The 23,114-nt window shown below is 40.0% G+C and overlaps 2 protein-coding genes across 3 annotated transcripts; both read right to left on the reverse strand.

Annotated features, from left to right (window-relative positions):
- Positions 1-2,592: 2,592 nt before the first annotated feature.
- LOC113018673 (ciliary neurotrophic factor-like) lies at positions 2,593-8,594 on the reverse strand. Its single transcript, XM_026161974.1, has 3 exons — positions 8,190-8,594; positions 7,410-7,721; positions 2,593-3,722 (listed from the first exon to the last, which is right to left on the reverse strand). Exons 1-3 carry the CDS (start codon positions 8,295-8,297, stop codon positions 3,582-3,584), a joined length of 561 nt encoding a protein of 186 aa, XP_026017759.1. The 5' UTR covers positions 8,298-8,594; the 3' UTR covers positions 2,593-3,581.
- A 4,919-nt stretch (positions 8,595-13,513) lies between these two features.
- LOC113018674 (E3 ubiquitin-protein ligase ZFP91-like) lies at positions 13,514-21,001 on the reverse strand. Of its 2 annotated transcripts, XM_026161976.1 has the most exons (12): positions 20,856-21,001; positions 20,278-20,753; positions 20,049-20,080; positions 19,819-19,947; positions 19,665-19,701; positions 19,476-19,559; positions 19,204-19,365; positions 17,956-18,000; positions 17,136-17,214; positions 16,929-17,043; positions 16,671-16,770; positions 13,514-14,522 (listed from the first exon to the last, which is right to left on the reverse strand). In XM_026161976.1, the coding sequence occupies exons 2-12, from the start codon at positions 20,607-20,609 to the stop codon at positions 13,601-13,603; spliced, it is 2,037 nt and encodes a 678-aa protein (XP_026017761.1). In that variant the 5' UTR covers positions 20,610-20,753; positions 20,856-21,001; the 3' UTR covers positions 13,514-13,600. The 2 variants fall into 2 exon arrangements, with proteins under 2 accessions (XP_026017761.1, XP_026017760.1); XM_026161975.1 differs by having other exon boundaries at positions 20,278-21,001.
- Between the last annotated feature and the right edge of the window lie 2,113 nt (positions 21,002-23,114).

Raw genomic sequence — 23,114 nt, forward strand, 5'->3', positions numbered from 1 at the left:
ACAAAGATGAAAACAGGTTTTCTGAGTGCACGAAAAGCTGTTTTTTTTTTTAGAGATAAGGGGGGTTGGCTGGTGATGTTCTTATTTGCTCAATGACAATACATATACATAACACATTTTTACAAAAATGAAAGACTTACTTGTTTCCCCTGCTAGTGAATGTTTAATATGTTTAATACGCCACTTAAATAATTACAATACTTTGAAACTCATTTTCTCACTCAAAAACGAACGATTTCAGAAAATTTCAGAAAACACGAGACATAAAGTACACGTTACATAAGGCTTTATTAACAATTTTATCTTTGGTTTGCATATATGGATGAATGAAGCAGGACAAAGAGGTCACATATCATTTATCATTTTGTAGCAATCCTGAATGTTGCTGTATACATATTCACCATCATATAATGATAATATATGATTTAACTGCATGTTTTTCTCTTGTTTTGTTTTTTACACAGTTGTGTGGTTTTTTTTTTTTTTTTTTACCATCGGTGCGCTGTGTGTGTGATCTGAAAACATTGGCTGTGAGCATTGATAAAACTGTTTTGATGTTTGGTGTTGTCAAGAGTCGGAGAATTTGTGAATGTATTTTTAACAACTGGCTTTTGCACTTTTGAGATAAAAAGGTGGAAGGTTTCAAGAAATGTAGCTTCGCAAATGTGAAAAATCATTACATGCAATTCCCTAAGTGAAAACGCAAAGTCATTTTCTTCCTGCTTTTTTTTTTTTTTTTTTTTTTTGTTTCTCATGGAAACCAGTTATGGCTTCAGGATAAAAATGGTGGGTGGCATGGATCAGTTTACTTGTTGTGGAATATTTCTTCACGCTGCTTTAGCTCGGGATAAAATTGTGTCTGATAATCTTGAGAATCTGTGACCTGACCCCAAAAAAGACACAAAATGCTGCTGTGGCAAACTGATCATGAAAATCCTTTTATTCTGCATTGACCTTTTTCCCTGTTTCTATTTATTTTTGTGCTACAATATCCGAGAATTCAAATCTTTTTGAAAATGCATGCATTTTTGTGTTTGTATTCTTTTATGTCATGTAACAAAGTTTCTCAGCGTTCCCTAAGCACCATCCCTACAGGTGTTGATGTCCTGTAGTGAAATTCATCTTTAATGTAAATTACTTGGCCTCAGTGAAAGTAAACACACAGTTTCTTTCTATGTTGAGTGATTTGTTGGTTACAAAGCAGGAAACAGTTTCGAATACAGTGTTGACTTTTTCACACTTTTTTTTTTTAAAGAGAAAGGACTAAAGTATCATAAAATATATTAAACAATGATGGGAAAGAGTAACATTGTACATTTTATGATAACTGCTTAATATATCAACAGATGTACAGTAAAATGACCTTTGACCTAATCTCAGCTGCAGCAGCATTACCTCTCTGTTATATACTGACGCTTAAGTATGCAACGTTTGTATGTAATAGCTTCATGGGTGCTATGCTGTGTGCATCACGACTTTCAGACATTGATTTTATTCAGAGAGAGGACACACTTGTCGACGAGCTTGTTACATTGTAGCATGTAGGTTGTGAGATGGTTGTGGCTTATATATCACATGGGAGAGGTCTTTGAACTCTTATGCTTTTTCTTCAATCATTCCCCCGACTTACACCACTACCGAACCTTCCTCTCTCTTACTTCACTAGACGTTACATGTCCTCAGGGTCATCCATGATCAGCAATTGTACTGCTCAAGCGATCTTAACAAGAACCTAAAACAAAGTGCGACTGGTTTAAAAAGCAAAGAAAAAGTAAACACAAAATTGAAATGATTTACCAATTATTACATATTATGTGACAAGTCTAAATCATATTTTTATTATCAGAGGTGGACAATTCATTTTCCTAAGAGGCTATTTGAAAAACTGTGACTGCAGTGGAGGTCCGCACCAAGCTTATAAAAAGATGAAATTGAGCAGAATGGAGTTAATCTTACTGGTGCAGCCTTTCACAACAGTCCCAGTTTCTCACAGGAGGTCTTTGGAAAATTAAGTGTCCACCCCTCATCTATACTAATGGTTTATTTTCTTGGCACCAAAACAGCTAGGAGATAACTATCCCTTGAGGGCTGCGTCAGGAAGGGGGCATGTTTGCTGGGTATGACCTGCTGTTAGGTCAGTAGTAACATTGACACAATTTCTGTCATTATGCTTCTGTATGCCACCAAAGTGGATTTTAAATAAACAGACAAGCCAGTTGTCCAGGGACTTTTCAGTTCCTAAAAATGGGGGTTGTGTATAAAAACGATCGTAATTTCTAAAAAGGTCAAGCAGTATTTTCATTAAAGCCCTGAAGTTAAAGCTGAAAACTGCATTAAAACCCTCCGTAGTGGTTTGCAAAGAAAAAAAATTAGACCGAAATGTGCAATTGTCTAAAAACCTAATCCTAAGTGCAGTTCATCATACTGTCTGCATGCCTCAGACTTGATGCCCTAGCCATGTTTATTATAGATATTTGATCTTTTACAGTGTGGCTTGAATTAACTTGTATCCAATGCCACAGCGACACGCTTGACATCAGAGTTCATAGGACATGACCCAGAAGACAAAGTAGAACCAATACCAACAAAAAACAAAGATTAAGATGAGCTTTTAATCTTCAATAAACATCCAGTTATTCATCACAGACATAAAAGAAAAGCATGGTCATCGGATATTCACCATACCGGCAAGTGTGCAAGTCACAGCTCATTCACTGCGTGAGCGTATACTGTGTCAGGCATTTTAGACTACAGTGAAATCGCTGCGTTTCAGAATGTTTAATAGTTTTGGTAACAGACAGTACGGCTCTACTGTAAAATATCCATCCGAGGGCAGGAGAGAAAAAAAAAAAAGTTTGAGAACCACTGGTCTAATAGTTCCAACTTGTGAACAGTGTAGCAGCAAATTCAAGTATAACAACAGGAGAGAACCTGGCGACCAAAGCAGCAAAACATGACACTTGATCATCACAGACTGTGCCAGCCCCATAAACATCCGATCGGCCAGCCTATACACGACAACATGAAATCTAATTTGGAATCGTTAGATGTGTTAGTAACGTGGTACATGAAAAAAAGCTGTTTAAATTAGTAAATGGCTACATATTTAGCTGCATGTCAGTCACAGTTTAACAGTCGTGTTTTTATGGTGTTAGTCTAGCAGTCAGATTTTGGAGTGTTAAGAACAGCAGGTAGTTAGTCATCAAAAGTAAATCTACTTAAATAAAATAAATTACGGTATACACAGCATACACAAAAAAGTCACTTTCAAACGCTCTTAAATGCCACTGCACAAAGCAAACTGATGGTTACACAAGTGTAAAGTCTGCACACTCTTTTTTTTTTGTCCAAAGAACCGACAACTGTGGGAAACCAGAGGGCTCTTTAGCGCTTGCTGTGGAAATAGTAATGCCTAAGAAAAGCTGTTTACTTGGCTAAAGGAGCTTAGCTGGGATTTTATTTGAGTGTTCACAGAGTATATTCCACATCACCTTACAATTTTGAATTTGGAATACATCAAGGGGAAAGCTGGCTGCTGAATAAGCTCGTTCGTAGATGCCGATCGACTCTAACTAGGGAATTTAGGCCTCCTCTGCTCCTTCTCTCTCCGTGTGCAACACATGGAGAGTTTTCGCGGCATGATCAGACCAGTGGATCAGCTCCAGCAGCACTTGGTAGGTCCAGAGTTTGAACCCGAAAACTCCCCCAGAGCCGTCGGTTTCCTACACAGAAGAGAGCAAGACAGAGCAATAGATGTCTCTCATTAGGAGTGAGCCCTTGCATTCAAAATCTGCTAAGAAACTGTTTTGGCCTAATGAACATGTCCACACTTGGTGAAACTCATTTGGATTGTTTACTAAATAACTAATTAAAATTAATGCCGCCCTTTATATTTGACAATGACAATTTCACACACAAGCACTTAAATCACACATCCAATGGCTACAAAGTACCATTAGCATACATCTGAAGTTATCAACAACCAGATGACTTCACATTAAATATTTGGTGCTTCAATTCAGTTTTATATAGTGCCAAATCACAACAGGAGTCACTTTAAGGTGGTTTATATTGTAAGGTGAAGACTTCAATAATCAGACGATCCCCTATGAGCATGCAGTTGGCAACCAAGGGAAGGAAAAACTCCCTTTTAACAGGAAGTAACCTCTAGCAGAACCAGTCTCAGGGAGGAGCGGCTATCTGCTGGGACCACATGGGACTGGATCTGCTGGATGTGAGGGGAGGAAGAAAGGACAGAGACACACTGTGGAAGAGAGCCACAGTGAGTGGAAAAAAGTGAATAAAGAATAAACAGTGGATTATGGGAAGCTTGCAGCAGCAATGGAGGATTCAGGGTCACCTGATGCAGCCCTAACTATATCCTTCATCAAAAAGGAAAGTTTTAGGCCTAATTTCTCAGCACTGGAGCCCCCCAGGGGTGTGTTCTGAGCCCCCTGCTGTACTCTTTGTACACATATGACTGTGTGGCCACTACCAGCTCCACCACCATCATCAAGTTTGCTGACGACACCGTCGTGGTGGGCCTGATCTCTGATAACAACGAGACGGCCTACCTGAAGGAGATTAGGAATCTGGAGAACTGGTGCCAGAGGAACAACCTCCTTCTAAACGTCAGTAAGACAAAGGAGCTGATAGTGGACTTCAGCACTAAGCAGGAGAGGAACTACCAGACCCCCGTCATCAACGAGTGCCCAGTGGAGAGAGTGGACAGCTTCAAATACCTCGGAGTTCACATCACGCAGGACCTGTCATGGTCCTGTCACATCAACACCGTGGTGAAAAAGGCCCGACAGCGTCTCTACCACCTCAGACGCTTGAGAGACTTCCAACTGCCCTCCAAGGTGCTCAGGAACTTTTACTCGTGCACCATAGAGAGCATCCTGGCGGGAAACATCTTAACCTGGTTTGGGAACAGCACCATGCAGGACAGACGAGCTCTACAGAGGGTTGTGTGGTCAGCTGAGCGCACCATCCGCTCCGAGCTCCCTGACCTGCACTCAATCTACAGCAGGCGGTGCTGGACCAAGGCCAGGAAGATCGTGAAGGACCTCAGCCATCCCAACAACAGACTGTTCTCTCTGTTGAGGTCAGGAAAGCGATTCCGCTCCCTGAAGACCAACACAGAGAGACTGAGGAGGAGCTTCTTCCCGCAGGCGATACGGTCTCTCAATCACACCACCACACAGTACTGACCCACACATACAGTTCTTACACACACACTGGACTTTCTGGACATTGTTTTTGCACAACACTGGTCACTATATTCTTCATTTCCGGTTAATACTTGTACAGCTGCTGTTATTGTGTATATATTTATTTATATTTATATTTCTTCATACATTCTTATATAGTTCTATATTGTGTATTTTGTTGTACAGTTATTTTATTTTCAACTTTAATTTATATATTTTCTTATTCTTCCCAGTTAAATTTACCCTTCATTCTAATTTGTGTTGTACAGTTATTTCATTTTTAACCTTAATTTATATTTTATTCCTTCCTAGTTAAATTTACCCTTTTTAATTTTTCATATTTATTTCCTATCTTATTCATAGCCTTTTCCTTTTTTGTTTTCTTTAGGTCACGAGCAGTTGTCCAAGCATTTCACTACATATCGTACTGTGTATGACTGTGTACGTGACAAATAAAAATTTGAATTTGAATTTTAAAAGTACAGAGGGTTTCTGTCTTCCTAATCCAAACTGGGAGCTGGTTCAACAGAAGAAGAGCCTGAAAGCTGAAGCCTCTGCCTCCCATTCTACTTTTAAATACTCTAGTAACACCAAGTAAGCCAGCAGTCTGGGAGAGAAGTGCTCTATTGGGGTGACCTACAGCCCTCTATTTTGTTCCCCACCAACCTGTGGGAGAAATATCCATCCGTTTAGTCTGTTGTCGATGTAAAAGGACAAATACAACCAGGGTTTTCTTGAACATTTCAGGGCCTGAACTAATGATTTGAACTGTTTGTAAACAGCGTTAGTCACATTCACACAAAAGCTGTAATTCATGTAATACAGGGTTTAGTCACAACCGTGCTGAGATTTTAGGTTTTCCATCTGATGAGAATGTAAAGTCAGAGCCTGGCTACTCTAAAATAAACTTTTTTTTTTGGGTTCTTAGTCAGATTTTGTGATGACTTTAAAATAAATGCATTTAAGCTCATAGATGTAGGTGTTGAAACTGAATTTTATCCACTTCAGGGGGTTTACTTGGTCAACCTGATGTCAAAGGGTTGAAATCAGTTACATGGAGAAAGCCAGGGACATAAAGACACATCATAATAAACCTTTACAGCATACTGCGCTGCATGCACGGTTTTAAGTCTATATGATGCCACAAAGTTTAATTTTTAATCAGGGTTGTGTCGAACCATATCACATGCGATGATATCTGTATGAATTTTTACGTGATGTAAAATAAATCACTGCTGACTTTACTGCTATTCCGACACCATTTACATTCCCTAGAGTATAAATATAAATAAAGGAGACAAACCTGGGCATGTCTGACGCCGAGAGCTGTGCGTCAGCCTCCAGTGATGATGATTTAGTACCTAAAAAGGGAGCTACTGCAACAAGCCCAAACAAAACAGAAAACATCTGCTCCCACTGAAGGTGGAAATGACAAGCTTGGTTCACTACATTAGACAGAAACCACACTATTACTACCAAGCAATGAAGGAGGAGAGATGATCAGCTGGTGATGCGCCACCACACAGCGATCAGATGACTCCACGAGCATCGCTGGAGCGCTCACTAGCTGCACTCGATGCGTCAGGAAGAGCAGACAGTGGATGGAAATTACTGATGCGGTTACACGGCGGTGAAGGAGGGATTTAAGCAGCTGGTTAAAAAGCTTGAGCTGAGATACAACATCACAGGCAAAGCATATATTTTCAGTGTTATTATGTGATGATACTGTGCTGCTCCTGCAGAGTTAGAGGGAGCAGAGGGTTCACACTGGATCTCAGTGTGAAGAAGTTATTTTATACATTAGTTAAAATTTCCGGGGAAAACTCTACCTAAGCTACTTCTGAGCTCACATTTTCCTGTCCTTCGTCACTGCTATTGCACTATAATGCAACTGCTGCTGGCACCTGTTTCCATAGATTCACACTTCACAATAAGGAAGTGTGTCAGCTCACTGGAAAAGGGTGAAAAATGCTGCTAGGTTGCAAGTATCAATAAAACGTTCTTCGGTATTTTCCCCTAGATTGTCAGAAATCTCCCAAACGTTCTTGAAATATTGTGATATATTTTGAGGCCGTATTGCCCACCGCCACTTTTAATGTGTTATGGGCTGTGGACAGTTGTGAGTGTCACCATAATAGAGGAAAGGCCACAAGGACATGACTAACTACAAAACCCCCGAAACGGCACCTCATTTACCTCATTACACTGATTATCAGGGGTAACCTCCAGGTTGGTGCCGTCAGTCTCCACCAAACCTTTGGTGCTGTAGAGCAAGTGTTCCAGTCGGGCTCGCACGTTCTTCCTCATGGACTCGTACTCATCCTCCAGCTTGCCCCACTCCTCCTCTTCCTTCTGGATGACACGGTGGAGCAGCCCGAGGCACTGTCGCAGAGCAGAGTGCAGCAAGTGCACCTGCTCCTCCGTGCTGGGCTCCTCAGATTCTGGGGACGCGGACACGAGGCGCTTCCCATCTGGGGTGTAGCTGGACAGGAAGGTCTCCCTCTCCGTCTGAAAAGATAAATAAATATAAATTTGTCCCACTCCGATGCAAACAGGTCACTTACCTTGCACCCTTTAATCTCATTTTAGTATAAGTCTATTTCAGGGACCAAGAGATAACCATTGATTAAACTGATCGGTTAAGAGCTTTTCTAAAAGGATGGATGGCAGCAGGGGAAAAAAAAATCCAATACAATCTATCCATTAGGTTCCCCTTGGGAAATTGAGTGGTGGGGGTGGAGGGTATTTTTTAGTGTAATTACCCCCCTCCCTCCAGTATCTGCTCCAAAAACAAACTAGTCAGCGTTAAATCCTGCTGTGAAAGACAGACACAGTCCAAAAGCGACAGGTAGCAAGCTGCCTGGATACTGAAACACTACGGCTTTAAAGAAAGCTCCAAATAACTGGGAGGGGAGCGTCCCAGACAGAATGACCCGCATGAGCTAAGCAGAAAGAGTGGCTACTCTGATCACTCACGTATAGCCGGAGCAGACTGGTACACTCATGGTGCAGTAGCCGGGCAAGAGCCACCGCTTGTCCCGTCAGCGACCGGCCAGCTATCGGCTGCTCCTCCTGCTCTGCCATTTGCTCTCAGCCGTGTTTATGTCAAAGGTGGGCTAGCAGCGAGCGGGGCGCAGACCGACCGACAGGAGCAGAAACAGTCCCCCTCCCCTCTGGCAGCGAAACTACGCCGTGTGGCTGTTTCTGGATACTTTTGCGGTCCGAACACGAGCCGGAGATGCACGCGGGGGGACAGCCAGTGGAGCCCGATTGTGCGGGTGCTCATTTGGCATGTACACCAACAAGAGGGGATGTAATTGGTTCCGCCAGCCACGATGTGCGTGTCTGTGCGCGTGTGTGTGGTGGGGTGTACAGAAAACGTCACCATGCGGCCCACCCACCCTTCCACGCATAATAAAAACTCTGTTTATTGGAATAGCTTTCCCCCCCCCTTCTCTCCAGCAGCTGTAAACAACGATGGAAAACTACATAGGTTTATTGTATAAGTAAAAAAAGAGAACAAGTTTATTTTTGTTCAATGCATTGCTTGTTTAATTTTTTATAGTTTTTATTAAAAGGCCAAGGCTAACAATTAATTTTGCAATGCGCTGGAGATGTGTGGGAAAGTATATCTCAATTAATGTTTAACGTGGACCCATTTTATTTTCCTTATTTTGTGTCTACACACAGCTTTGTGCAAAAAGTCTAGCGCTACCCTTCATTTCTTTATATTTTACTTCTTGTGATTTATTTTTGAAGTGGTCTTAAATAATAGTTTTTTAGGGTTTCTGTAGGTCTGTCAAAGTTTTTCTTTGGACATTAACTGCTGTGTCCTTGTGCCTGACCATTTTCAGAGGAATGTTTTTTGCTTTTTCAACCATTTACACCGACCTATTAATCATTTAACCATATAAACGCACCTAACTCAAAGGGATGAACCAGTGTTGTGTCTACACGTGACAGAAAACTTAGCAGAGGACCGGTTTTAAATTGCAAAATTTCCCCTAATTTCTTGAAGTGACAAAAAATGCCAAAGATAACACAGTTTTAACACATGTTTTTGTTTACTTTTTCTGTTTTCACAGCTTAAGGATGTCTTGTTTTACTTGCACGGAGAGCTCCTTTGACTGCATGTTGGACAATCTTCGAAATGCAAACACTACACAGTCACCTCAGATCAAGTCCAGGCCTTTTATCTGCCTAATTGATAATGACATAATGAAGGATTTGCCCACACCTGCCCATTAAATAGCCTTTGAGTCAATGTCCACTTACTTTTGGTCCCTTTCGAAAGAGGGTGGCACATGTTAAGGAGCTGAAACTTCTAAACCCTTCATCCAATTCAAATGAAAGCTGACATTCTACACAATATGTCCATGTCCATCATAGAATTATAATTGGAATATGTTTCAGTAAACAGATAACAAAACAAAACAAAACTTGAGGCAGTGTCCAAATATATATTGACCTAGCTGTATATGCTGTATTACCATGCACATTTGGATATTTCAATAAATCGCTGCACCTATTTCCCATTTTCTTTCACTGTGACGGTGGTTGATGAACATATTAAACACAACCAGAGTTAAACAATGAAGTCAGGGTATGAAAATCTCTGGCTACAGACTGCACTAAACACAGTATGATGTCAAAAAGAGTGGATATGCCTAACATCTAATATCTGAGACACACAGCTTTGGCTGTGAGCACAGAGGCCCCACCCACCTAGTATTGAAACCTTCTGTTTGTAAGGGATAGCCTATCAGGAGAACGTTGGCTTAAAGGGAGTGGGCCTTAAAAGGAAAGAACGCTAATTTCAGGCTCTAAGTTAACTGAGAGGTTGACCTAAGACCCAGTGTAAGTAAATTATTTATTTTATTTCATTTTATTTTTCAAATGAAAATTCATTCAAAACTAATCTGACAGAGATCAGAAGAAAGCCAGAAATATGCAGAATAGAATAGAATAGAATAGCTCTTTATCGTCATTGTACATGTACAACAACATTGTGGGTACTCCACACAAACTGTACAGGACATATAAATAGTAAGACAACACGAATAAATAACAAACAAGAGTAATATATACAAAACAAGAGAAAGGCACACATTAAAAGGACAAGTTGCAAAGTGCTTGAATACATTTGCTAATGAGCAAAACCCTTTAAAATATAGATATTCCTATTCCTACGACCACCTGGATGGATGATTTAAAGATTTCTGACCTGTGTGACAGCTCATACCTCTGAGCAAAAAACTACTCCAATAGAGTCAGAAGAATATACTTAAGCAGTTAGAAATTATCATAAAAAGAACACCCCAAGTTTTCACTATAATATGCTAAGCCAATGCTCTACTCTGCTAGTCTCTAGGTATCAATGCATAAAATTATTTGTTAAAACAGAAATGAAAATGAACATAAATAAAATGTATTGCACAATGTGTCCACCAGGGGAAGCACTAGCAAGGAAGAAGCCATACCAAGAAGGAGCGCCTTAAAGTGGGGAAGAAATTCTGACTTTGAGAATCTTTTAAATTAACAATCAATTCAACAGAGGTACATCTAATTGATTCCAGAAGTGTCACAATTAGTGAAACGGTGACCACCTGACTACAGTTGATGTGTATTCACACTGTAAACCGTAAAGTTGCTATGTTGGTCATTTTAAACCACTTCAAAGTCACTTTAAATCTCAATTGTAAATTTTAGACTGTTATTAACCCCTTTACCCCAAAGTGTATATTTGCTCCCCTTACCTCAGTCTCAAAGTGTATATATATTTAGTCTTCTTATTCTTACTCTTGCTATATTTATTGTTGTTCTTTTGCAATGTATGGAAATGGAGCCTCGTCATCTCGTCTCTCTATATACTGAACTGTATATAGCAGAGATGACAATAAAGTTTACTTTGACTTGACATGTAGTGAAAACATTTTGTCTCTGGTTCATCAGTATTCCTGCTACAATTGACTCCAAGCAACTCACAGAAGTCAAGAGATGGCTGCAAAAAGATTTCCAGTTCACTGGACATCCCACAGAGTTCAGTTAAATCCATCTTTAAGAAATGGAAGAAGTATATCACTTAGTCTAAAGCTGCATAGATCTGGCCATCACTCACAAACTAAATAAGAGAGGCCACCAATACACCTGTAACACTGAAAGAGCTTCAGTGGATCTGATGGGAAAGAGTGTACATATTAGAACTGTCTGCCAGGATGGGAGAGTGATAAAGAGAAAACTGAAAAAAGCTTGCATGAAATCTTGCCTGGAATTCATTCAAAGGGATGTCGGAGACTCTGAAGTTAATTGGAAGAGGGTTCTTTGGTCAGATCCTGGAGGATACTCTATATCCACAGGAGAACTACGACTGGAGAGAAGATATATTTTCTAGCCTGGTTCTCAATCCAATCAGGAAGTTGTGGCTGCACTTCAAAAGTGTGCCCGATCCCTGAGCAACCTAGCAACACAGACTCTTAGCAATCTTTCCTAGTTTTGTATTTATACTATCTTTCTATATACAACTTGATTCTCATTTGCATTTTATTCCTTTAAAGACCAGGCGCATTAGAGCCCAACTGTCCAGAGGTTGAATTAGTGCTTTAAAGTGCCATATTTATATTACAATTTTGTCATGTAAATATCACAAAACAGTGCATTAAGATCACACTTCTGCAAAGACTGCCAGACAAGAGAGGCTAAGGAGAAGAAAGAAATGTGAAGTATATCACATCAATGACATGTGACACATAAAGAGTTGAGAACAGATTTATTTTTAATAATTATTCTGAACACATTCTGAACTTATCTTGTATGTTTAATATTAGCAACATACAGAGGTTTATATAATTTGTATCATATTACAGTGGTCTGATAAAACCACACAAAAATTATCAAATTAATTTCAGAGGGAACATATTTTCCTAACATGATACTGCTGCCTGTGAAGAACGTGAAGATTTGGAAAAACAGTTTATTTCCCAAGTGTGATGCTCCTGGTTTACTGAAATATAATGAAGCACAGAAAGCAACTTAAATCTTTTCTTTACAAACTGCAACAGATGAGAAGGAAGAGGAGCAAGAGAAGAACAAACGTAGGTGGTTTTCAGAGTTGTTCACGCTAACTCTCTGTCACAGTGGCTGGGCCACTAGAACAGAAACATTTATACACTACAGCATCAGCTTACATTGTGGACCACATACAGTTCACTTTGATCTCAAATAACAAGATCAGGGAAACTCCACCAGTCTTTTTACTTTTTTACTGTGAAATGTAAAAAAAAATTCTATTACTTAATTACTTTGGTGTAGAATGAATGGCAATGAGGGATATTTTTGTTAATAGGAACAGCTGTTTACCTGATGAAAGAGTTAATAGTTACAAATCTAAGCACTCCTTCACATTTTCCAAAGCTACACCGGAGTCTTTCCCAGGCCGATTCTGGCCTTGTGTTTATAACCCACTGTCCTACTATTTCAACTCACGAGGACTGGAGTGAGACATATGTTAACAGATTTGAACTCAGTTACATCAGTACAAGGTGGAATCGAAATGTGCTGGCTTTGACATCAGCCTCATCAGATCCTTATGAAGTGCCGGGTCTCTTCCTGGGGTCCTGTCACTTTGACATCAGTCCCTGGAAGTCCTGTTCAGACCACTTGAACTTGTGCATTTATGTATCGAGATAGTGTTAAAATGAGAAAAAGATGAAGGTGGTGAGTGACGACTGTATTATTCAGGTCGTTTAAGCTGAATATTTTCCCTCAGATGCCTCCAGATGATTTCTTTTTTTCCCATGTAGGAAGAATTTATGGTGCACAACTCCATGAATGTCCAAACCCCATGCCTGAGACTCTCCAAATACAAATGGTCACAATGGGCCTTTCAAGGAGCGATCCAAGCTCAGCCTCACAGTGATTTGTAAGGTTTTGCCCTTAAAAGGACAAGCAACCAAACTGAAATCAGGTATGGTTGTTTTTTATAGTTTGAGGATTAATTGCACCTTGTAATTCTCATTAGTTCACCATTCAAAAGGACACACATCAACACAACAGGAATACTACAGGGAAATACAAATAAGCTGTGATCTTCTTGTGCATAACCAACAATCATTTGATCTCGAAATTACATGACAAACTCCAAAATTTATAAAATATTAGGTGGTCAAAAAGTATGTAATCCATTGTATTAATTTAAAAAAACAACAACTCCCTGATACAAAGTAGCTCTGTACTGAAAGTGACTGTATATAGATCACAAAGACAGCTTCTATTATTTTAAATATCCATCATGTATGCATTTCAAGTGTTTCAGTGTTTTATTGGAATAAAATGTGCGTTTCCTTCATAAACATAAAGTCGCCCTTCAGTTCATTTCGCCCTCTTTACATCTAGATCAAACTATCTCCACCTACATCTGCACACTGTGACATCCGCTCTCCCTCCCTCTCCCAAACAGTGCCTTCATTTTCCTTCCTCCTCTCCGCGTTAGCCCCCCACATCATTTCCCCTACATCCTGTCCGCCCCCTGCCACCACCACCCTTTCCCACAGATCACCCTCTCCGCAAATTTGCGCATCCACGTCCCCCTCCCTCCCCCAGTGCACGGCCTGCTGGGGAGCCACAGATGCTGTGGAGGCCAGGGTGGTGACGGAGCTCAGGGTGAGGAGTGTGCTCTGGGGTTCCACACAAGCCACGGATGTGACTGCACTAACTGGAAGAGTGGAGAGCTGGATGAGCTGAGGGTAGCTGGTGCTGGAGAAGTGCATCAAGGTTGGGCCCTGCTGCTGATGTGAAACTTGCACCATGCGGGGCAGTTGGAGAAACTGTCCTTGAGATACATCCTGTTCAGACTGTGGAGCAACTGGGAGCACCACCTGCTGCAGTGGAGTGAGCCCACTGCTTGCCGCTTCCTGGCTCTCCTGACTCTTTTGGTCCTTGTGGCTCTGCTGGCTAACAGACGGCTGCACAGGCTTAGTGAGTAGTGGAGTTGTCTCGAGGACCGGGGTGGTAGTGCTTATTACTGAGCAACTCTGCTGGCTGACAGAAGGCTGCTCAGGCTGGATGACTGCTGGAAGAGTCTCGAGGACTGGGGTGGGTGTGCTTATTACTTCTCCTCCATTGGCTGCTAAAGCTTCTGCTATGAGCACCTCAGGGTGGGTCTTGGCTTTATGGGCAACAACAGAGTCCTTTTTCTCAAACTTTTTTCCACAAATGGAGCAAGAGAACTGGTAGGAGGCTTCTGCGTCATGCTTCTTCATGTGCCAGTTCAAGGAGGCCTTCTGACGGCAGGTGAAGCCGCAGATTTCACACCTGCCACAAGATGGAGACAAAAAACAGCTTAAGGTCTGAACGCACACTGAGATCAAGCCTCACTTAAGACACTTTAGTTTTAGTTGATTTTTTTCCTGAATCAGTGAGAGAAGTTTTATGTATTTTAATTAAAATTAGAGTAGAATAAATTCCAGTACATTCCCTCACTGACCAAATGTTGCAGAGTGAATAGGAAAAATATTTCAGACCTTCCACTGGAAAGATGTCAAATTTAAGTATAAACAAGTATTGTTGGAACAGGGTTGGAGAACCTTTATGGAAATGTGTGCAAGACCTCGATTTCTCTTGCAGAGAATGAGCAAGAAGAAAAGTTTGTTGTACTTCTGAATTTCTGAAAAGATTTCTTTTTGGAGAATTAAGTTAAACAGGTCATTTATTTGCTGGGATGTGGACTATTGTGTGGAACAGGAAGAGCAGTTCACTTTTTTAAAGGCATGGATTTTATTACAATTTAAAAAAAATCAGCATTTAAGATCAACATTTTGTATCAGCAAAATATGTAAAAACAAGAAATGTCACAATCATAATGTTTGATTGTTACTGTCATTGACACTGCCTTATAAAGAGTGCTTCCTTTTGGGAATGACTCAGCAAAAAACCAAGACAGAGTTAAGCAACTTTAGTAACACAGGTCTACACATTTCTTTTGTTCATTTGGCCATATGATTAAACAAAATGTATTTTAAGTTTAAGCAATTGAACCATACTTGAAAAATTAAAAATTGTTCTAATATATTCCGATATTTGTATTTGATTTTTTGTTTGTTTGTTTTTGGGTGGGAGGCCAAAATCTCCTTGATGGATGCATAACATTTTTAATATGCGAGATAAACCCTAATTTATACAAACCTGACCTATGACCTTTAAGGTAAAAATCATGTGTGAAATTGACCAACATACCGATACTCATGTTTATAGCAACCGATAAAAGACAATTAAAGAAGTAGAGATTAGACAAGAAAAAACACCTTCAACCATGCTGTGAGTGATGTTGCATAGTTTCACCAAGCCGGGGCGATCGTGGCTCAAGAGTTGGGAGTTCGCCTTGTAATCGGAAGGTTGCCGGTTCGAGCCCCGGCTTGGACAGTCTCCGTCGTTGTGTCCTTGGGCGAGACACTTCACCCATTGCCTACTGGTGGTGGTCAGAGGGCCCGGTGGCGCCAGTGTCCGGCAGCCTCGCCTCTGTCAGTGCGCCCCAGGGCGGCTGTGGCTACAATGTAGCTTGCCATCACCAGTGTGTGAATGTGTGTGTGAATGGGTGGATGACTGGATATGTAAAGCGCTTTGGGGTCCTTAGGGACTAGTAAAGCGCTATATAAATACAGGCCATTTACCATAGTTTCACCACCTGAGGCCACTCTACACCTTCCCTTATATCTTACTAAGGACTCTCAAATAACTGACAATAACAAATGTTTCAAAAATCTGTTTATATCTTGTGTCTGAAAAAATATCAGCCAGTACAATGTGGTTTTAAATCACCAAACATTGATACCCTTCTTAAAACGTCTACGTCTACAAAATAAAAAACTAAATAAAGTATAATTTTCCTAGAATTTTATTGACCACACTGTACCAGTAAACTTTGCACTCTGTTCCCTGCTGAGAAAAGAAAAAGGGTTTCAGGGAGCCTTAGGGAGAAATTAAAATCCTTTTGAGTGACGTTTAAATAAATGAATACTGTATCACTAAGATGATCAGCTGAAAAAAAGCTATCGCACTAATGATTAAATCATTATCTAATAAGAAACAATAATAATCCAACCTCTCCCATCCGCTGATACATTGTTTGTAAAGAGGAGTTGAAACGTTTTCATTCAACTGAAACGAGTCAGCAGTATATTCTGCATGTGTAATACAAACACTTGTGTGACGTGTTTATACTAGCGAGTGCTATGACATAGATGACTTTGATGTCACTTGATGTCATTTGTCTGCCAAAAATTCTTGTAGCTAATTTTAAGACATGTGATCCCACAGTGGGGTTATACAAGATTTTTCTTGAAAAAGACGTGCTTCCTTCTTTTGTTACTGGAACTTATGTCAGACACTCAGACGTGACTGTTTGTTTTTCATTTCATTTCTTCCTTGTTTACTTGTGTTACATTATCAGATGTATAAACTCACTGTATTGGCTTCTCTCCTGTGTGGATCATCCTGTGCACAGCCAGATTATGGGAGCTCTTGAAGGCCCGAGCACAATACTCACAGATGTAGTCCCTCTGATCTGAGAGAAACATGTGAAGAAGACAAGAACACTAAGTATGGAAAAAAAAAGAATGTAATTGAGTTTTAAATGAAACATCTTTTTGCTTTGTGGGTACATCTTTTTCCTAGTCTAATGAAAATTGTTACCAGCATTGAGTATAAACATCTTTGTATCACCTGTGTGATGTTTAGCGTGGCGCAGCAGCTGCTTCTGCAGGCGAAACAAGCGCCCACATGAGGGGTGATCACACACGTACTTCTTTTTTAACAAGTGCTGGTACTTTATATGATGCTGAAATCGAGAGATGAGGAGAAATGAAACTGGTTAAAAGGCAAACATCACAGAGTAATCGATCCATTTCAGTTCCCCTGGTGACAGCAGACCTGTAGATAGCGTGGGTGGGCCAAAACAGTACCGCAGCCCTCTATTTCACAGCGGACATACTGCACCGGTGGCTTTTTCCTGTGAAGATGGGAAAAAAGAAATGTATAATCAACAAGGCTTTAAAGAAAATCCCGTCCTGTCTGGCGGCTTTTGCAATCAGAATTATGATCTAAATGCACTGTGGTGCCAAACATATTTTGCTTTTGCAAACACAGCTATACAGAATCTCTGTAGGCTCTACTTGTTCATGTGAAACTTTTGTCTGTTTACTTATTCATTTTATATTTGTGTTACTTCAGTTATTACTTTATATGTTGTATAGTATGATGATGTATGAGGCAGGACAGGAAGGAAAAATTATTTTTTTACAAAGAAGGGGGAGGGGGGTATGATGAAGAAAAAAACAAACACACAGCACCTGTAACACACAAATTAGAACATACACAGATATATAAATCAACAATCCTCTTACAGTGTGTGTGTGAGAGACAGAGCGAGAGTGTGTAGGAATGCCTGTGTCTTTGTCATAAATGTACTTGATAATGGGGGAGGGAAGCCACAACAATGCACCCCAGGACCCACAAGCAGACATAGTGGCTCAACCGCACCATCTGCAGTGCCCCCAAGAGTTTGAATGGGGCCACTGTAGCAGGCCCACTCACCAGCCTATGGGTAATGCACCTGCCCCCCTAGGTATGCATGTGTGTGGTGGTATGTTATGAACTGTAATGACTAGAGTAATTAAAAAGGACGGTCTTTTAAAAAAAATAACAACATCAACAAAAAAAAAGCACTAGGGAGTTATAACGAACACTTTACCTTCGTTTTGGCTGCCGAGGGGATCTATCATCTCGTTTACCTCGTCTACAGTGAAAAAAGGAAGAAGAGAGATTTAGATTCAAAACAGATTTCAGATTTGGCTTTAAATGAATTCAGATTTCTATGATAAAAATCAGTAATGCGTTTTACTGTTAACAATCCCACTCTTGAGTTGTTTAACTTTCACGAACATGAGAACTAGAGAGACGAAACCAAAACCTACAACGTGACTCGCTGTGGAAAGAATGCTTTCCACTGGCATGGTCACTGAAACTACGTCAGTGAGCTTTCTTCAACCCCTTAACATCTACATCAGTTATGAGTTAGTTATATTAGTCAAGTCAGTTTATTTCGATAACACAATTAAAACAAACTCAGCTGACCAAAGTGTATAATAAATTCAAAATATACAATACACACAGTCACTAAATCAACAATAAAATACACAATCTATATGCTATATTGTCAATTAATCTCAACGAATCCCTCTTTTAGTCAGCCTCAATAACAATGCACATTTCTAAACAAAAAACAACAACAACAACAAAATAAAACAACCTGTGTGTGTGATATGATTTGAATGTTTAGATTGAAATCCATCCGACCCTTGAAACTCAGATTGGTTTAAAATCCAATCCAGAATATTAAGCCAAATGTGAAACACACTTAAAACGGGTTACTGCCCCAAACAACTGAAGCAAAATTGGCTACAGCTCATTACTCTATAAGCTATTAAATAAGCAAAACTGAGAATAATTCTATAAAAGCTGTACAATCTAAAAATCTAAACCAAACTGTCCGACACTCAAATTCGTAATGTCGGATGACCCCCAGACCCCTACTCAGTGTGTAGTTCTACTGCTGGGACTTTCTTTAACTCAAACTTTCTTAAAAGCTAAAGAGTCTTCATTTCAGATCACACAGTCTCACACAAAAAGGCATGTGCTTGGGTGTTTGATTTAAAAAACAAACAAAAGCAAAAATAAAGCAAATGAACTAAAAAGCGTGTTCACACTCATATCTCGGCTAACTGATGTGACAGAAATCAGGGTGCTTTATTTGTCTTTATTGGCCTTTTGATAAGTAAAAAATGCTATATCTTAGTAAGTGAACCACAGCTGATAAATTCTTGTAATTTTTCCTTTACTTTCTTTTTTTTTTTTGGGACCAAAACAAGGTGCCAAAAATTCTCACATGGGCAAAACCCCCCCTCTATTATCTTTTGGTTTACTATCATCTCCTACTTACTTCCTGACTGGCTCAGGATCAGTGCCAGTGACTCCATCTTGACCCTGAGCTACATTCCTGGTGGTTTCTTCCTTTTTAATGCCACAATCTTCTTCCTCCTTCTCTGACTCTTCTTTCTTGAATTCATTGTGTTGTGATGTTGTGTGGCGCTTTGATTTATTCCTAAACAGAGGGGAAAAATAAAGAAAAAAGAGCAAATTTTACCACTAATGTGCTTAATCTGATGTGAAGTAAATTGCACGATCGGTGATCAGGTAGCATAATCGACGTACGTCTTTGTCTCAGTTTTGACAAGGTCATTTGGATCATCTCTTAATGCAAGGTCCTCCTTGAGAGCCACATCTGGATCTGCAACGCTAATAGGGACATTAACACGACACTGGACATGTTGAATTTCACAGTACCGCTGGTAACATCCTCCCTCGTTCCCTCTGATGTGCTTTTGATAAGTTATCACTCACCTGCCATTGCTTTCTTTCACAGAACCAGTGTCCCTCACTGAAAAAAACCACACACGTCTGTCAGTTTATTTTGAGTTGCTTGCACTTTCATTTCAAGATATTCACACAGTTCAACAAGTGCACAACAAAAAGGATGCAAGGGGTCTTCTCTTACCACATGAAAACGCCCCTGACTCAGCTTCGAGCTTGCATGTTGCTGCTGATGTGTGTGAGGCTCTGGTTGAAGGTTTCCCCCCACCTTTTCTAGTTTTGGGAAGCTTTGGTCCAATTGTTTTTGTGGATGCTGGGGAAATAAATGTGAACATGGGTTAATAACACACTTGTTAAGTGGTAAAAGGTAAAATGACTGCTTGCAGATGAACGGGATTCACATATGTGCATTACCCCGACTGGCTGTTGGTTTCTTTATTGCACTTCTGCAAGAAAGAAAGTTAAGAATCAACACATTTAAAGGTTTAGTTTTATTTTATTTATTTTTTGTATGCAGTAAATACACAGTTTTAAGAAGTCCCACCGAAATAACACTTCTGAGGTGTAAACAAACTTGTTGTCAAGGATGTGTCTAGCTTCTTCAAATAGTTTCGTCCATCAAAGTAGCAGCGCACGCACTTACTGTATGACAGGTGTGTTTCTGGTGCGTGATCCTGCAGGTCGACTGCGTGCGTCCCCTGAACTGGTCGCTTTTTTCTTGCATGTGATATTTCTGGACTCGCAGGTCGTACCAGCTCCAGCTTCCCTTGATCGTAACACACGCACAGAGCCTGAGGTGACGGAACGAGTCTCACCGGAGTCCGGGAAGAACAAGGATGTTTTTGTCCGCCTTTTGCTTCTGGCTCTACCGCAGGAGGGCTCACTCGAGTCCGCGGATGGTTTTGAGGCCGCTGTCGACTCTGCGGTCCGAGTTCCAGGACCAGTGCCTGAAACCTCGCCTTTCCCAGACTCCATTTCGCTCTTACAGTTATAGCCTTTACCGACTTTAGTGATTACTTAAGTCTAGTTACTTATGAGCGTTCACAATGAAGGCCCACCATACAAGGCCAGAGCCAGCCCAAGTTTCGTTAGCCTGGCCAACGATCAATTTTTGTGCCACTGCATAAATAGCAAAATAGATTATTTAAAATATATAAGTTTAATGACGCATATTATTTTAGAAATATCCAGTATTATTTAGTTCTTAAAGCTATAGCATACCTCATATTTGTTTGACCGGGAGTACCCTCGAATGAGGTACGTCTCCTTTAAGAGTAACAGCGGCAGACGAGCCAGTATGACAACGTCAGTTTTGGACTGACCGGCTTCCATACTGATGAGGGCGGACGTGTATGGGAAAGGTAGTTTTGGAATGTAACATACAGTTTGGGTTGTGTAACAACAACAACAACACAAAATACATCAGTTAACCATATATTGTATTTTATGAATATTTTATAACTCATTATCTTTTATTATTTGGGTTACATTGTGTATTCCCTAATAACTAAATAATAGACAGTTATATTTAAAAAATGAATTAAAAAGATATATTTTTTTTAAATTCTTTTTTTTTTTATAGCAGGCTAAAGCGGCTTTAGCTGAACCCTAAACAATGAACAAGTAGCTTTCACATATCACGCAGTTTGTATGAAAAACTTGATAAAGGTAGGTGTGACTGTGTCACTGATCATAATTCATGATATTTTCTGCATGGTGGATGAAATGATAAAGAAAGGATCCGCTCCACAAACAAATACATGAGAAATGTGTTATTATTAGCTGTGGCACAGCCATGTGAGAGGAGTGGCTGGGAAAATGCAGAAAGTTCCTTGTTTTATTACAACTGTCCTTTGTTTTAGTCAGTTACCATAATTGGCTTGGTTATGTTGCAACCAACTACAAGAAATGTGAAGTTGCTTGTTTAACAGGTTTGAACACAGAGGAACATCTGACTGCAGTCAGTTGATGAAACTTGGCACAGAAGTGATTTTTTAAAATTTCATAACTTTCCAACAAACCATGTTTCATATGAACTTTGTAGAAACCCCAAACTCACTTAGATATCTAATAATATGCATAAATTGGTTTATTATACACTGATTATCCATATTATCACCTATCTAGAACCGTGTTCAGTAAAAACAGCTTTGAGTCTTTAAAGCATGGACATAACATGCTTAGGGGATGTTGGCAGTAGATGACTTGGGTTGTTCAAAATGCAGTAATGGAGAAAATGCATGTTATAGTTGAAAGAACAGAAGTGTAAATACATTTGACGACATGTGACGTTACACAACAATAAAACTGCACATCAGTGACATATTTCAATCCTGTCTGTGTGGACAAATGGGAGCAGTGGTGCTCATGGAGCCGGACCTAAGCTGTGCGTTTTTGTGAAGCAGCCCGTTATTGAAGGAGCTGCTCAGTTTTTACTCAGTGTCCTATACAGGCATCCTCCTCTAACAAGGAGGACACCGTATTTAATACTGCCCTGGTTCTAGGGTGCACAGTGTTGATTATTTATTTTCTGTCATCCTTTTAGAAGCAGCTGCCCTAGCAGACTATTCCAAAGAAAGTGCAAAGTGCACCACAGAGTCAGAAAGGCCTGCAGCAGGTGTGCCTCTCAGCAGATAATCTGCTTGCCATTTCATTTGTTAAGAGTGTTATTCACTTGACTCGTTTTAATATTGTGTACTCAATTTGACAGTGACAACATACGTGCAGTTTCTAGTGAAATCAGTAAAAATTGAGATGTTAAGTATTAAACCCGGCCTACATTACTTCTAAAACAACTACAGCTTATAAAACAATTATATCTAATCATTATCTAAGACAAAGACACACGTCTACAGTGTGTCTTTGTCTTGTCTCCTTACCCTCACCCCAACCAATTGGGGCAGATAGCTGCCCCTCCCTGAGCCTCGTTCTGACAAAAGTTTCTTTCAGCTAAAAGAGAGTTTTTCCTTCTCACCCTCCCCAAGTGCTTGCTCACAGGGGACTGCTCGTTTGTTGATGGTTTTCAATATACAATATAAAGAACATTGAGGTGACTGCTGTTGTGATTTAGTGCTAAAAAATGAATAAAAACTGTATTACATATTTGCCTATGTCATTGTAAAGTGCAGTTAAAAAATGTATGTCTGTGAGCACATAAGTGAGTACAGTACGACCACATAAACCTGAAACACAGTAAAATTAAAAAATAAAGTAAAATTGAAATATAAAAGTTAGGTTTGTAGTGTAGATTTTTTTCAGTGTACCGTGTCTCATTTGTAATCTTTTTCTCTTGTTCTCGTGTATTTTTTTGTTGTATTTCATGTAGTGTATATTTTATTGTGCTGCATAGTTTTCATTTTATGTGTTTTGCTATTTTCAAAGAACATTTATACTAAATCTTAACAAGAAACAAATTGACACATTTGTTACCTTCGATCTTCTCAGAGAGCCCTGTTTAAAATGTGGCTGCACACACAAGAA

The sequence above is a fragment of the Astatotilapia calliptera genome, chromosome 3 (genome assembly GCF_900246225.1).
Source record: "Astatotilapia calliptera chromosome 3, fAstCal1.2, whole genome shotgun sequence".
NCBI classification, from domain to species: domain Eukaryota; kingdom Metazoa; phylum Chordata; class Actinopteri; order Cichliformes; family Cichlidae; genus Astatotilapia; species Astatotilapia calliptera.

Bases quoted from the DNA above. Each gene is read 5' to 3' on its own strand.
- LOC113018674 (XM_026161976.1), bottom strand. From the start codon at position 20,609: ATGGAGTCTGGGAAAGGCGAGGTTTCAGGCACTGGTCCTGGAACTCGG. The intron at 19,702-19,818 runs GTAAGAGAAGAC...GGTTTTTTTCAG, and splicing joins GTCAGGGGCGTTTTCATGTG to TGAGGGACACTGGTTCTGTG. The intron at 16,771-16,928 runs GTGATACAAAGA...TGTTTCTCTCAG, and splicing joins CCACGCTAAACATCACACAG to ATCAGAGGGACTACATCTGT.
- LOC113018673 (XM_026161974.1), bottom strand. From the start codon at position 8,297: ATGGCAGAGCAGGAGGAGCAGCCGATAGCTGGCCGGTCGCTGACGGGA. The intron at 7,722-8,189 runs GTGAGTGATCAG...TTATCTTTTCAG, and splicing joins CCAGTCTGCTCCGGCTATAC to ACGGAGAGGGAGACCTTCCT. The intron at 3,723-7,409 runs GTAAATGAGGTG...TCTTCTGTGTAG, and splicing joins CTGATAATCAGTGTAATGAG to GAAACCGACGGCTCTGGGGG.